The sequence below is a fragment of the Phoxinus phoxinus genome (assembly GCF_949152265.1).
Source record: "Phoxinus phoxinus genome assembly, chromosome: 21".
In the NCBI taxonomy this organism is placed as follows: domain Eukaryota; kingdom Metazoa; phylum Chordata; class Actinopteri; order Cypriniformes; family Leuciscidae; genus Phoxinus; species Phoxinus phoxinus.
This window is the reverse complement of record NC_136896.1, coordinates 26,928,776-26,944,498: the sequence shown is the minus strand read 5'-3', so window position 1 is coordinate 26,944,498 and position 15,723 is coordinate 26,928,776. Positions and strand designations below refer to the sequence as shown.

General features: G+C 39.0%; 1 protein-coding gene across 1 annotated transcript in view; it reads left to right on the top strand.

Annotated features, from left to right (window-relative positions):
• The window catches only part of plce1 (phospholipase C, epsilon 1), an 87,991-nt gene that overhangs the window by 30,724 nt on the left and 41,544 nt on the right, over positions 1–15,723 (top strand). The window contains 1 exon segment of the mRNA XM_079595346.1: positions 9,024–9,270. Coding sequence (XP_079451472.1) covers positions 9,024–9,270 — 247 coding nt within the window.

Below are 15,723 nucleotides of genomic sequence, written 5' to 3'. Positions count from 1 at the left end.
CTAACAAATATTACATTGTCTATTACATTGCTAAAAATTTGTAAAAAAGGATGGAAAATGTATATTAGCAGTTCAGTTTTCTGAAGGCTAAGCACCTCCACTTCATATGTTGAAAAAGTGTTTCAGGCTGTATATTACCCTTTTGTGGAATTTTTTTTTTTTTTTTTCAACAAAACAACCCTATCAACTAAATAATAACAGCCAATATTTGCCAAAAAATGGTGGGTGACATCTACTGTTTTGACAAAACAGTGTTAGCGTAGGGTTCCTGCCATGTTGCATGCATGGTAGTTTCTGTCAAAATTAGCCATCAGGTGCATAGCACTCAGACAGGATCGTTGAGTTTGACAGCTGGAATCTCATGAATGAGACTGGACCATAAACAGTCACGTTTACAGCAGCAGAAATCGCTAAAACTGGAACTCTGCCACAAGCTCTTGAACTCACGCATCGGTCCAGTCATGTTGCCATAAGAGATTTTCCTCATAAGAAAACATTATTCCATACATACACTTCTCTTCATGCTTTCTGCGGGTGCTTTATTAGTAGGATATTATAGGGGGATATCATTTCCCACTTTCGAGTGCTTGATAAATGCCGTGGTCCTTATGCAAAAACAAAACAAAACAGTGGCTCTCTCACAATAAGAAAATCTATATCAGCAAAGATATTTTTGTTTCAGGCTATCCAAACAAAATTAATTGATGTGTGATTGGCTGAAGCCAGCATTGTCTGGAAAAGAAGGCAAGACTGGCGCGGATGCAAAATATTTAGTCAGCTCTGAAGAAGGCCAGACATCCATCCAGTGAGAGGGAGAGGGGGTCATATAAGACGAGATTGGGGATGGCTCTCTGCCTGGATGAAAGACCTGTCATGATGAAGTAATTTAAAGCTGTTTGTTCGCTGGTCAGTCCTGCTTTTAAAAGCTTGCTTTCAGTCTTCCAAACAATAAAAAAGAACAACACAATCCAAACACAAAGACCGTTTGCAAAGTAAGAACAGTTTAACAGACCAGTATGAAATATAAAGCCTCATTAGCATGACCAGATTCACACACATGCACTCTGGACTTTTGGAGAAAGGTCTGTCTTTCTCATTAGGGGCCAAGCACTGAAGGTGCGGGCACCTATTGTATCTGTTCCGGTTCTTCTTCTTCTTCTTTTTCTTCCGACTGGGCGTCTATGGCAGCCCATAGAAGCGTATGCGGGAAAGTTGTTTTGGTTTGACATTCTGATAGAGGACATTCCCAACATCAAATACACCAATTTTGGTGTTTCTAACTCATTCCCTCTAGCGCCACCACCTGTCCAAAGTTTCAGAAATTGTATGCTAATAACTTTTGAACCGTAAGGCCTATCAACAAAATTCTTTTTTCCTCTGATTCCTGAGCTCATGCCGATTCGATTGCACTCTATGACGTCATTTTCCGTCATAATAGTTTTCCCGCCATTTTGAATTTTCCAAAAAACCTACTTTTTCGAACTCCTCCTAGGCCGTTGCTCCGAATTTCACGAAAATTGAACCAGATCAACTCCAGACCATGACGACAAAAAGTTATGGAATTCAAGTTGATTCGAATTACCGTTCTCGAATACCGCGCAAATAAATTTTACGTAGCGCTTGCAAAAACAGACGTAAGGCCGTATCTCCACAACGCTTTATCGGATTCAGACCAAATTTGGTACATGTCATCACAAGCATGACTTGAGGCTACATGCTGCGTTTCGGCGCAGCGCCACCTACTGGTCCGGAGATATGAAGAATTTATATTTTTGCTTATAACCTCTGAACGGTTTGTCCAAAAATCACAAAAGTGGTCTCGTTAGATTCAGGGCATCGTGCTGAGTCGACCTATATCCAATTTTCCCATATCGGCCATTTTGGCTGTCGGCCATTTTGAATTATGTGCTAAAATGCTGTATTTTATGAACGCATGAACGTATCGTTACGAAACTCAGTATGGGTCATCAGTACAACGCCCTAAAAGTACTCAAAAATTTATGAGACAGCGCCACCTTTTGGTCAAAAGTTATAATGAAATTTCCAAAAATGCTAATAACTTTTGAATAAATTTGCCTATAGTAATGACACTGATCTCAATAGATTCCTTGGGTTATGCTGAAAACATAGATACCAATTTTGCCATAGTCAATCAAAGTTCCTGTCCGCCATCTTTATTTTCTTTTAAAACCTACTTTTTCGAACTCCTCCTAGACCGAACGTCCGATTTTCACCAAAATCGGATCGTGTCATCTCCAGACTGTGCCGAGTAAAAGTTATGGATTTCGTGTCGATAGACAAAACCGTTTTCGTATACCGCAGTGGCAAAGTTGAGGCATGATGCCAAAATGACTATTCAGGCTTTATATCTGCAATGCCTTGACATATTGACACCAAACTTTGTATGTGTCATTGTCACTTCACTCTGACCACATCACATCAGTTTCGTAACTGCGCCACCTATTGGTCGAAAGTGATAATCATATTTTTAGTTATTGTATGTGATTTTTCAACCATTTTGCCAAAATTCATCTTCAAATGTCTTTAATTGCTCCTTGCTGCAGTGGGTCTCACACTCCCAGCCACTTTGGCATGTCTTGTCGTCTTGCTTGCGCTTGGCCCCGGTGATTGCTGCTTGCAGCTATATTTTTTATTATTACTGTGCAATGGTCCCGTACAGATCTCCATACTATGGCCTGTTCTTGTGGAAACCTTATCAAAGAGATGCTGGCACGATTCCTAACCTCAACAGATGATTGTTCTTGGCAGAATGTGTGTCACACATGATTAATGCATTGAGGAAGTTATTTGTATGTCCCTTAGGAATATGGCGAAGGCTGCTGCTGTATTGTCTGCTTTTAACACAATGAAGGCCATTGGTGGGGGCGAATGTGAGGTTTTAGCTTAAATACAATTACTGGGATTTATTGGCAAGTTCACAAGTTCACCTTTTAAACTATGTTACTTTATAGTAAGCTTTCACTGCAGAGGCAAATTAAAGGCCTTGATGTACTCACAGCAAAGTTCTTTCTCGTTCTTCACTTAGGGGTGAAAAGAAGTTCAAAATACCTTTGCAGTAGTATACCCAAGCTGCCCACACCGCTGAGAGTGACATTTAGAGGAATACGTAGCCTAAATATGTGCTTCCTCTACATAACAAAATAAACACACAACAAAAATGACAGTGGTTAAGAAAGCATCTGAGCATAGTGACATGGATGTTACCAAAGGTGTTTGCCAGCTGGAGCAGACTTTTCCAGGAAAGTTTGCTTTGACAAACTGTTTAGATTTTTATATACATACACATAAAATTGTACATAGGTCAACCAAATTGAGAGATACACAACATTGTTTTAGATAACAGTATCAGCATATGCAACTGAAAAACTTTTACTTGCGAGTCATATCTCCCAATAGACACTCCCATACACAGTGAACTCTGGTCCCGATTTGGCCCCTCTTCACTGTAACCCTAGACCACCCATGTGCCGCTTTCCTACAAACTCACTACACCTAGCCCGTCTGTGACAGCTGCAGTGATTGGGTCACATGAGACCTTGCTCTCAGTGTGCTATGGATCTTCAGGTCACCCCGTATCAACCCTGAGGATCCGTGCTGAGTCATAATGCCCGAGTGCAGCTCTGACAGCAAGAGCTCTGGGTGAATAAATCAAACCCACTTCCAGTCAATAGCAACGCTGACAGTTTGCGGTTCATTACTGGTGGAGTAATGCACAGCGGTACAGTTGAGGCGAGATACGGGATATGACAGGCTGCGGAGTAAATAGGCCACACTGATTAGATAGGTGGGCCGTGTCACCGTTGTCATGGGCTTTTTACAGAGCGAGTACAGAACAAATGAAAAGAGGGCTTGATTGATGTGCAAATTCAGCTTTATCATGCAAATGAAATTGTGGATTTTAACTGGGGTGAAAGGAGACAGCATATTGTCCCCAAATACTTGCAGTCCCTATTTTATGCCACAACAATAAGAAATGTTCATCCAAAAAAGTAATTCTTTAATTCTTATATTATGGTGTCTGGTCCAACTATGGAAGCCTGTTTGTGAAAAAAAATAATAAAAATGCTATTTGTGAACTAAAATAAGGAATAGTCACAATTGTGAAATATAAAGTCATCGTGTAAGAGATATATGAGATATAATGAGAGATATAAAGTCATAATGAATATCTCACAATTGTGACTATATTACAATATGGTTGAGAAGCAAGGATAATGTCATATTGGGAAATATAGTGTTAAAATGGGATATAAAGTCACAATAGCCCTTATATTTCTTTTATTCTGAGGCGGAAATGGGCTTTCATACGTAACAGATTTAAAATGAGAACATTATGCAATCAGAATTTGCATGGTTGTTGTGGACACTTCGGTTCAGGCATGTGTTTGACTGCAGCAGGGACTGGATGTGCTGAGTACTGTATTCAGCTGCTGTGTGTCAGTCATTCTCAAGGTATTCCGGCCGCTCCTGCGTGTCTGCGGCCGCAGAGCCGGACTGAGACCCTCTGACCCTCTCAGCTTGAGTTTCATCCCCTGTGCTGGACGTTCAACCAGTGACTCTCTACAAAGCACCTGCTGGATTAGTGGCTATAGAGAGCTCAGGACATCAAGAAGACCGGGTCAATGCTGAAGCTTTTACAGGCCGAGAACTGAGAGGCCCAAAAGAGAGACAAGTGATGCTATGGAAGTCTTTATGGTTTGCGTAATTAATACTTTTTCAGTGAAATCTGATTTAGATAATCATGACATAATGACATCGAATGATTTCATTTAGGTCCCGGCAGGGTAATTATAGTTAATTGAAACTAAAACCATAAAAGGCATTTGCATTACTTGAAATAAAGTAAAATAAACATTAACTGAAATAAAATGTATTAAAAACAAACTTGGTTTTCATCTAGTTGCCAAGGCAACATTTGTGGTTTAGTTTAATTTGATGTACTTAAACAACTACAACTAAAACTGAAATAAATAATAAATAAAAACTAACTCAAAATATCGATATAAACTAATATTGTTTAAATTATTGATAAAAAAGGAATAATCTCAATTATACTAAAATAAGTCAAGTCAACTAAATTTTTATCGGTCTTATATAATATAGATTGTTTAAAGGAGCTTTAATGTGATAACAGAAAATTTTTGCATTTTGGCTGTTGTTCAGCTGAAGCCAGTTCAGTGTTGATTCAATTCTGTTGTAATGATCATCAGTTATTGAATTAGTTTCATCTATAAAGCAGTTCTGCAAAAAATTATGTCATCGTCCTGTTCGGTTCAGTTCTCATACAACAGCGTCAGTAGTCAGATCAATAATATTATTGAATATTAAGTGTCCCCAAGACCCCACCCCAACTAAGCAACTCAGAGGCGACAGTGGCAAGGAACACAAACTCCATCAGGTGACAGAAAAAACCTTGGGCCAACGAACGAACATTGTGATCTGATTCAGGCTGCATCACAAGTCAGAATTCAGATCGGGGTTGGTTGCATTAAAAATATTCATCCAGTTCCTTTTACTTGAAGATCGGATTCATCACGCCGGTATGGAGCCGAAGCTTGTCATGGGTCTGTGCGGAGGACCTGTCTGGTTCTTGTGGTCTTTGCTGAGGTTCTGTCCCGATGGCTGTCATGTCGACAAAGGCTTCACAGTCTTGTAGACCGTGTTCTGCTGTCATTCAGGGCTTTGTTTTGGTCATGTCTAGGTGCAGGTCCACCATCTGATCTGGATATGGACCAGATCCGGCTGACTACTGTAACCTCCTCGGGATAAGGATCAGACAGACAGACTAATATTAGCATAGATGCCATTCTACTTACGATGTAACAAGTACATTGTGCGTTATACGAAGTGTTCCCGGTTGACCTGTTACAAACACTGTGTCCTGGTTAACATGATAATAATACAACATTTTTGTATTAAAAATTCATCAAATTCATACAATTTGTCACATCAATACAGTTTGTTTGTAACCGGTGTTATATTACATGTTTATGAAAACCGAAAGCTAAGTTCTGCCCAGAGACTGTCTCCACCTCAACCTTCACAGGGCAGTTGGAGGTGACTCACACACCTGCTAGTGCTGTGGTCAGCTGGGGATATGCCAGTGAGAGAGTCAACGCTTGAGTATTTATTTCAGTGAAAGGAGGGAAACATGCCATACTCTGAAAGGATTTTTAGAGCCAGAGATGTTCTGCAGTACTGTGGCACTTGCCATCACTGAATCATGCCAAGTTATTACTTTCCTAAGCTGACGGTTTTGACATGGGCCAGTTAGCAACAATTTAGAAATGCTCTAGTAACCATCCAGATTACCTAACAAATATACAAATATGGCAACATTGTAAAAAAAGACCTATAGCAACAACCTTAAAAAGTAAAGATTTTTATTTATTTTTTATTTTATTTTTTCTCTTAAAAAAAAAGGATGGACCCTTTACATTCCACAAAAGGTTATTTCTATAGTTTTATGTACTGTTCACTGAAAGCTTAATTAGGGAAACAAAAATTGAGTTGCGTTGTTGCTCTACAGCATTGCTAAAAAAACGCTTGAAACCTATACTTTTAAGAAAATGGCGATATTTTCCTCAGGAAATTTGAGTATCGTTTGTGCTGTTGACTTTGAAACCAAAAGGAATGAGTGTCGACTTCAGGCGGCTGGTGAACGTGCAGATTTTAATCCCTGTGGTCCAGTTTAAGATCTGACAAATGCAGACTTTGCTTTTATCATGAGCAGTGCAGGAAACCCATCCCATTAAAGAGTAATTATAAAGGTCTACGGCTCTGGGAGGGGATCTGAGGACTGCCAATTCTGCAAAATAATTTTTCAGATAAGGAGACAGTTTGCTTAGTTTAACTTAGTTTAACATTCAGAAACAATGGGGCCCATTTTACAGGTGCAGTACTTGAAGTTCTGCATGTTTGTACAGTTTTCTACATCAGTCAGTGATGGATAAAAGCCTTTGTGTACAGTATTATTTCATTCACAATTTAGGTATATTACTGCTTGTAATGCAAATTGCAATAAAAGATAAGGATAAGGAAAGGTCTTTGAAGTATTGGAAATGAATGCAAAACCTGCATCTATAGAGATGCACCAAAAGTTCTTAAATGTGTTGTAAAGAATGTGCAACTGAGGAAGTCAACAAAGTACATAGACATACAGTTACAGAAATGAATAGACTGTCTTTGAACCAGTCAGATTCAACATTGCAACCAAACAACGCCAAGTTATAATTTATGAAAATCTACTGTGAATATGCCATTGGTTATCCGGGCTCTAAATAAGGGTAACTCATGTAATGACTGATCCCAATGTGACATGAAATATTTAGAGATCAAGTGTCGTAATTGGTCGGCAGCAACTCAAAAATGTGTTTGCCTTTCAAGCTTACCATGATGACATGTTCTTTTCGTGAGTATAATAAACCAGGCTTTCTTTTCTTGGTTAAAGCCCCATCAACACAGTTTCTGACGGTTTCAAAGGACCATTGCCTCATTATGCAAGTCCTCTTCTTGATTGGATTTTTTTCTTGTTGTTGTTGTCATGTCTTTGTTTGAAGTGAGAAAAATGAGAAACAGGGCAATTGATTTGCTAAGCACTATCAAGAATCTTTCATCCTGGTTGCTGTGGCAATAAGCTCCTTTATCCTCGGTGGAGAGCGAAACACTCTGTGTCCAATTAGAAACGTTACCCACCTCCACCTCACCCTTGAAATATACATCTGCTGATTATTTTTCTAGGGCTTAACAAAACCCAAAGGTGTGTAATGTGTAACACATGGGGTTTTAATTTTTAGCTTATTATTATTATTTTTTTTACATTAAATTAAATTATATACATATAGTGAACAATGTTGGCAGAGCACTGTAGGAGCTTATTTTTTTACCAAAAAATGGATCTTTGTGTGATTATAAACGCACTTTAAGTGAAATAACCTCAAGGTCCTGTGATGTTCCTTACGGTACGGCTGCTTCGCTCTTTCTTAGATCACCTGGTAGTTGTCTATATCATGCAGCACTGCCGCTGAATCCATTTATCCAATGAGAGTGGTTTAATACTCATCAGAGCCAGCGCCGTTTGGGGAGAGAGGTGGCAAAGAAGCTGGGTCAATCGTTTCAGAGGAAGGGCACAGACAACAGCTGTAATGACTTTCCTGGAAGCAGCAGGCAGAAGTGCTTTCTGGGGTCAGTAATTGTGAAATAATGGCTGCTCACTGCAGAGCGAGGATATGTGTGCTACGTCAAAGATGGAAGTAAAATTACCAAATTGCTCTCACTCAATCAGGATAATTTTGATGGGAAGACATGTGATTCTTCACTCCCCTTTTCTGCTTTTATAGGGCGGACCATTCAGCAGTTACTAGTTCAGAAGAGATTTTGAGATATCTTTGTTTAAACTTCCTGTAATCATCTTTATTAAGGTACCTGCTATTTGTTCCTTGTTGGGTTATTCACGCTTACAGCAATGAAGTCACATGAAGGCACAAAGTCAGAGATTATATGAGGATAGATGGAAAACTCCCATTTCTCTAAGAGGCTGCATCAACTAGTCAGCCTTTTGATTAGTTCTGCCACTAGTTGACACATTGAGCTTATTTGACTAGACCTGGTTCTCAACCAGGGGGCCTGGGCCAACTAGGAAGCCTCAGCAAACTTCCAGGGACACTAACGCATATTAAAATGATTCAGATTTAATTATATTAATATATTCCTTAGTAAAATGCTAGAAAAAACCTCCTCCAAAAATAAAGATTTTTTTCTTTTTCTTTTAAATAAAACCCTAAATATTAAGATGTACAACAAACTGACATCATATTTTTGAGATTGTTTATTACAACAGAAGTACCAGAGGTAAATATCAGCTAGGGACTTTGGATATTGTCTCAGACTAAGAGGGGCTTGGAGTCCAAAAGGTTGAGAACCACTATGTTAGAACCAAGCGCAATATAAACTATACAAAAACAAATATTAACATGGATTCTCATTGCTTCTCTTTTCTGCAGATTGACCATGTTGTTCCTACGCTGACTCCTGGGGTCTATCTCCTGCACCCATCCAGGAAGCTGCTTGCCCAAGCAGTGTCATGGCCGCTGGTCTCCCCTTTGCAGATAAAATTTCGGGCTTGTCCTCGTAGAACCTGCATTGCAGCTCATCTGAGCGGGGCCCTGCTGGAGGCGACAGCTTCCCTCGGGGCACGAAGTTCTCTGCCCAGCTTCACTGTTGGCTCCACTGGTCGACCAATGCTTAAAGGTAAAGAAACCCACCGATTTCTGTTTTATCAAGTTTTCATGCTGATGTTTTTACAATTAAAGCGGGAATACATTTTTTTATTTGGGAATCATTTTTAATTTGGAGTGCTGCCCCCATGTCAAACCAACTGTCTGTGGGCGGGATTAAAAAAATGACAAACTCTGATCTGTAGTTTTAACAAAAGTCTTAAAGGAACACTCCGACTTTTTGGGACTTTAGCCTATTCACCTTATCCCCCAGAGTTAGATAAGTCCACACATACCTTTTTCATCTCCGTGCGTGCTATAAGTCTGTTTGACGCACCCACCGCTAGCCTAGCTTAGCACAAAGACTGGATGTGAATGGTTGCAGCTAGCATACTAATCCAAATAAGTGACAAAATAACGCAAACATTTTCCTATTTACATGTTGTGATTTGTATAGTCACAGAGTGTACAAAAATCAAAGTCACATGAGACACAGACATATTTTAACCATATAAATACTGGGAACTATATTCTCTGAAGGCGAAGCACTGCTTCTTGGGCGGAGTGATAACCGCAGCACTTGAGACGTGCCGTGGTGAGGAGCAGAGAGTTCGTTCATAGCGCGTCTCAGGTGCTGCGGTTATCACTCCGCCCAAGAAGCAGCCTTCAGAGAATATAGTTCCCAGTATTTATACGGTTAAAATATGTCTGTGTCTCATGTGACTTTGATTTTTGTACACTCTGTGACTATACAAATCACAACATGTAAATAGGAAAATGTTTGCGTTATTTTGTCACTTATTTGGATTAGTATGCTAGCTGCAACCATTCACAGCCAGTCTTTGTGCTAAGCTAGGCTAGCGGTGGGTGCGTCAAACAGACTTATAGCACGCACGGAGATGAAAAAGGTATGTATGGACTTATCTAACTCTGGGGGATAAGGTGAATATGCTAAAGTCCCAAAAAGTCGGAGTGTTCCTTTAAAGCTGTCAAAAGTCTGCTGGATGGTGCAAAATGACATGGTTTACATCATCCGCCTGACTTTCTGACAAATAAACTGGAATATCTGGGTGCAGGTAACATGGAAAAGGCGTTCAGATTGTTCATTTACACACTGTATACTTCTGACATTGTAACAATACAATGGCAAAAAATTAGTCAACTTGTCCTTTTAAAGTTATTCGGGATGTTAAAGAGGCTATATGCGGTTTTCTGAAATTTAAACTCGCGACTGACACCTGTGGCCAAAAAACAGAACTGCTCTTCCTTTCTGCTCGCTCGTACGTGCACACTTCACAAGTCATCTGCTGCAAGGAGGTCAGGTCAACATTGTTTACAGATGTAAGAACAGTCAAATACATATATTGTTTGAGATAAGTGTTCTGAGTGATCTGAAACGTTTAGCTTGAACGCACTTGACGTCACATCCGCGGACAGCGTGGGAAAAATCCGACCCGACAGAAAATAGGAAAAATAGGATACAGGCTTATAGGTGCACCCACTGTGAGCAGACAAGGTGTCAGTATGCTCATCAGGAGATGTTTGAGTCATAAATGGTAAAATAAAAAGGCTATTGTTTCGTTTATTTTGAGGAAAAAGTTCCATATAGCCCCTTTAATGCTGTCATTTTTAAATTGATGTTCAGTCTGGTTATAATGATACTGTATAAACAAAATTAAATTATTTATTTCCATCTTTGATGGTTCTTTGCTACAGTTATAAATATTGTAGCAGGATTAATGTACTTTTTTTTATGTATGCTAATTCAAATCTTACAAAGCCACAACAATAAATTCACATGCAACAAAGTGGCAGCCAATGGCAAAAATCGTATTGACACAACCACATAAATTAGCATGAAATGTCTCTAGACACTGAATTTGTGTCCATCCCAATGTATAATGTACATATTAATGTAATTTATATTTTATGGCTATACTGTAAGTACACAGAATATACAGTTGCCCATGCATACTGTATTTGCATGCTATGTGGTACCTCATCTAAACTCTTGAGTACCAGCACTAACCTGACAATTCTAGCAGCTTGCATCTGTCTGAGGCTGACACTAATTTATGCATGCTACACAACCACAGTTAATACAAAACAATACTTTTTATGCAGGTTGAAAAGATAAAATAGAAACAACTTTGAGGGTCTTTTTACTCACATGTGGATGTTTCTTTTGATTTCCATGTGGATGTTTTTTTATTTTTTATTTCTATAGATCAAAGGCTGTAATTTTCTCTGTATCTTCATTGTCTTTGTGGTTCCTCTGGACAGAATAATCCAAGATTTGGTTTGTTTGGGATCTGAGGATCACTCTATAGAGATCACTTACTTTGTTTTCCCAGATCGAGCCCACCAGTGTTGACTTGTTGTGACACTAGAAGACACCATGATTTTTCATCAGCTCACAATGATTTTCTAATCATTCACAAGCTACTTCATATTTTGAAAGAAATGTTCGGCATTCAAAGTAATGCATTTGTATTTTTATAATCGTTCTGGAAAGATTTTCAACATTAATTGTAGAACCTAGTCTTAGTCTGAAACTTTGTCACAACCACCACAATTATGGAATAATTGACAATACAATAATAGTAAGATCATATTTTCTGCATGAGAATAATTGGTTTTCATATAATAAAGATAATTCATATAATCTTTTCTTTTGAGCATAATAATGAATTTGCTTTATTGTTGTGTGGTTTCAGAGTGTTAGTCTTGTATTCTGAAGAGAACACAGCAGTTCTGCTTGCTAAAAGATGATTTATGAGGAGGCCTCTTATAGGCGCCGCAGAAGTAGGTTATGAACTAATGAAAATCATCTCTCCTCCATCGAGGACTGTGTAACGTGACCGATGCGGGGGAGAAGGGCGTCTGTCTCTGACTTCCTCAACCCTCGCCTCTTTCACTCTGGCTCGCCAACCAATTCAAACAGCACACTTCAAACTGCTCTGATTTGCAAAAAGTCAGACAGTGCTCTCCCTTTAATTCGATTTTGGCCGCATTAGCTTATCACCTGGTACTCATCCATGTGCAGTGTAACCTTCAAGCCCTTCATGAGACATGTCGGTGTAAAACGATCCTTGATGATTTGAATGCACTGGCGCTCTGGACTAATTCCAGTTGACATGACGTCTGTGTGGGACCATGAGTCAGTGACCGTGGTATTCATGGACTTATAATTAAATACACAAGCATTATTTTTCTCTCGCGAGCTATGGGAAGTTCAGGCATCTGGGCCAAAATGCAATCTGGCCCCTCTCAATGGACATTCTCACCATTTTTGGGCTTTCAAAACATAGTGAGAGGTAAAGATGTTCTGCAAATTAAGTGACACCAAAAATGTCATTGTGTGCTGAGCTTTATTAGCTGTTTTGGGCAGCAAAGTTGGTTACAATCTGTATTTGTAGACTATTTTGTTGGGTCGGGCAGCGAAATCTAAGGCTTTAGTGTCATTACAAAGGATCCATCTCTATGATTCGTCTCTCATTTATGCACCAGCAAAGGTTTTTATTAACTTCATCCACAGGGGGTCAGGTTCACTCCAGATCGTCTTTTGTTTGGGAGCAAACGGGTGATTTTTTCCATTTCTAATTGTATCTGCAGGTTTTTTATTAAAGAGGGACATTCATTTTTGGAGAATTATAAAATAAAGAGTGGTGTGGTAGAATTGGGATACGCAAAAACAATACTGAAGCACACAATCAGAATTGCATTGGCGATAAATGGATGTGGACAGGAATAGTGCCGACCGGGTCAGGTCAGGAGAACACACTGAATGAGAGGCGGCCCTGTGCTCACAGGAAAAATGCAAACTCTGAGACCTTTACCACTTGAGGTGAGGCATTGCGCACAGCCTAGGTTGTGTTAGACAGTCAGGATGTGTTTAAATAGCACTGAAATTTCGGGCAGTCTGTTTATGACGTGTTTTGTGTTATGAATGGGAATGAACGGAACAATGAATGGAAATGGAAGATCTTCTTCTGTGTCAAATGAGACTTATTTTGCTTTACCTTCTTTTGTATATTGCAGTATTAAAAATAATATATTGCAAACTTACAAATGAAATAAATGAGAATTGCCATTATTTCTCACTCTTTCTTCAAACATCTATGGCTTTTCTTTTCTGTAGAACTGAAAATATTATGAGGTATTTTACAGAATGTTCATGCCGTTTAATAAAATTTGATGGTTAAAAAAGTGGCTTTCAAACTCCAAAAACCACCATAAAGGTTGTCCATTCTGGACATGTGCTCTTAATATCAAGTCTACTGAAACCCTAAAATATTAGTTTGATGAACAAATATTTTTGGTGAAAAGACCAAAATCGTCTCAATTGCACTTCAACCTTTGGTTTCGGCACACGAGAACCAACAACATGTGGAGTCATAGTGCCATACTCGTAGTCAGTAGTGGGGGAGAGTGAATACGACTGTCAAAAATATTTTGCATGCTTCAGAATACTTGGAATATAGTGCATTTCTCTGGGCAAATTTTATGGCACTTTATTATACTCTTTTATCCATATTGGAGCTTCACTGTATAGGAAAGCACTACATGAGCATTCTTCAAAATGCGGGTTTGGAAAGACATGAGAGGCCAGATTAACTCACAAAAGTTATAGAACTTTATTTGTTCTCCAGTTTATTTGTTGCATTGTTCTTCGATCTCTTGTTCTTGGTCTCTTTCAGTATGTGCTGGAAAGGTTAATGATAGAAACAATCACGTTCAAGCACATCCCTGAAGTCCCATACCCAAATTTATGACTTGAATGCTTATAGTCATTGTTTGCCTATCAAATTTTCACTGGACTCTTACCCAAGTCAACCACTGAGCTCTGTACTGGTGATCAGAGCATGTTTGGGTGCTCAATTTCTCTGCCCTCCACTTAACACTACGTGTTGCTTTCATCTTTGAGTAACATGACCTGCCTGGAAGGAGCAGCCAATGGAGAGAGTAAGTGCATGAGCGTGAGTGTATGTGAGAGAGAGAGGGAGGGGAGTAAGAGTGGCCAAACAGTCTGTGTGTGTGTGAACAAGCGAGATATGCAGCGAGTCAGATTTGTGGTAGTAGAGGGTTGGCAGCTGCAGTCAGGCTGAGTTGAAATGTGGCTAAGCACTTCTCGCCGCTGTGGCGTGAAGCAGGGAGTCAGTGAAACGCCTGCCGCTACGACCACAACCATGAAACACTCCCACTCGCAGAGGATGGACTACATGCTACTCAGTAAGTGACTCTTCAACTCTACCATACACACAACAACAGGCAGTGCTGTCACTTGTGGAGTTATTTACAATATAGTATCAATGGTGCTGTTCTGGTGACTAATGCCTGGTGTCAAGGACTAATGTGTTGTGGTTAGTTTTTGCTCCGTAGAGAGTTAACCATGGTCTTTACCTTAGCAGACCAAGGGTTTTTGGTCAATGAGACAAGAAGACTCACCAAAAACATCCCTAGAAGCACTGTTGTGACATTGATTTTTAGTAATATTTTATGTCAGGTATACAGTAATCAACAGTAATCAAAATACTAAACTGAGGGATAGATTAATTAAAATGAGTGTGTAGTTGGATGGTACTTCCACAGGTGGTTTTGAAAGATATTTATATTTTTCTTCGTCATAATGTTCTGGAAGCTTTCATTAATTTTTTACACAAAAATGAAACGTACTGTACTGTTCAAGGTTATTCTGAATTCTCACTCAGTCAATCACAATTCTGGAGGTTGTATAGGTGCATTTTATACCTGTTAACATTTGGTATAGGAAGCAATTTACAGTGTGTGTGTATGTATGTATATATCAATAATGCAACTGTAGCATTAATAATAGACCAAATCATCTTAATGCATGTGAATCAATCCTTTTTTTAGGCAGGGAGAGAACTGTACTAAGCATTTAAGCTAACTGTTTTCTGATTGAAGATTTTGTTACCGTTGCCCTTGGTCTTTCCTATATGTTCAAGACAGCAAATATAATAATGTTTGTATGGTTTATATAGGACTTCTGTCCACCTATAGGCAGTTACAGGTTCGTTATTTTGCAGAAGCACTGTCTATTAATGATTTATTCTCCTTAGGAGATGGGATGTTAGTGATGTTATTGCAAGTCAAACTCACTGGCCATGAATCAAACATGCAAAACCCCAGACTGTTTCTGTCCAAGACAAAGGGTCCTTTCTCCTAAAGCTATTGACTGATCTTAGACTGATTCATCTGTTGTATCAGTATCACGTCTAAATAAATTATTTTCTGTTAATTGCATATTACAGAGTGTGTTTGCATATGCCTAGAAACATAAACATAAGCTATAGGTCTGGATAATTACAACAAAAATGGGATTGCACATAAATGCAATTCTTTAATCAACACTTCACTATTTGTTTATTACAGTAGCTGTAAATGCAATCACAATATTTCTTTCCAATTTATTGTGCAGCTCTAGTATATACACATATGATCAACAGGGATGATATTAGCTGGA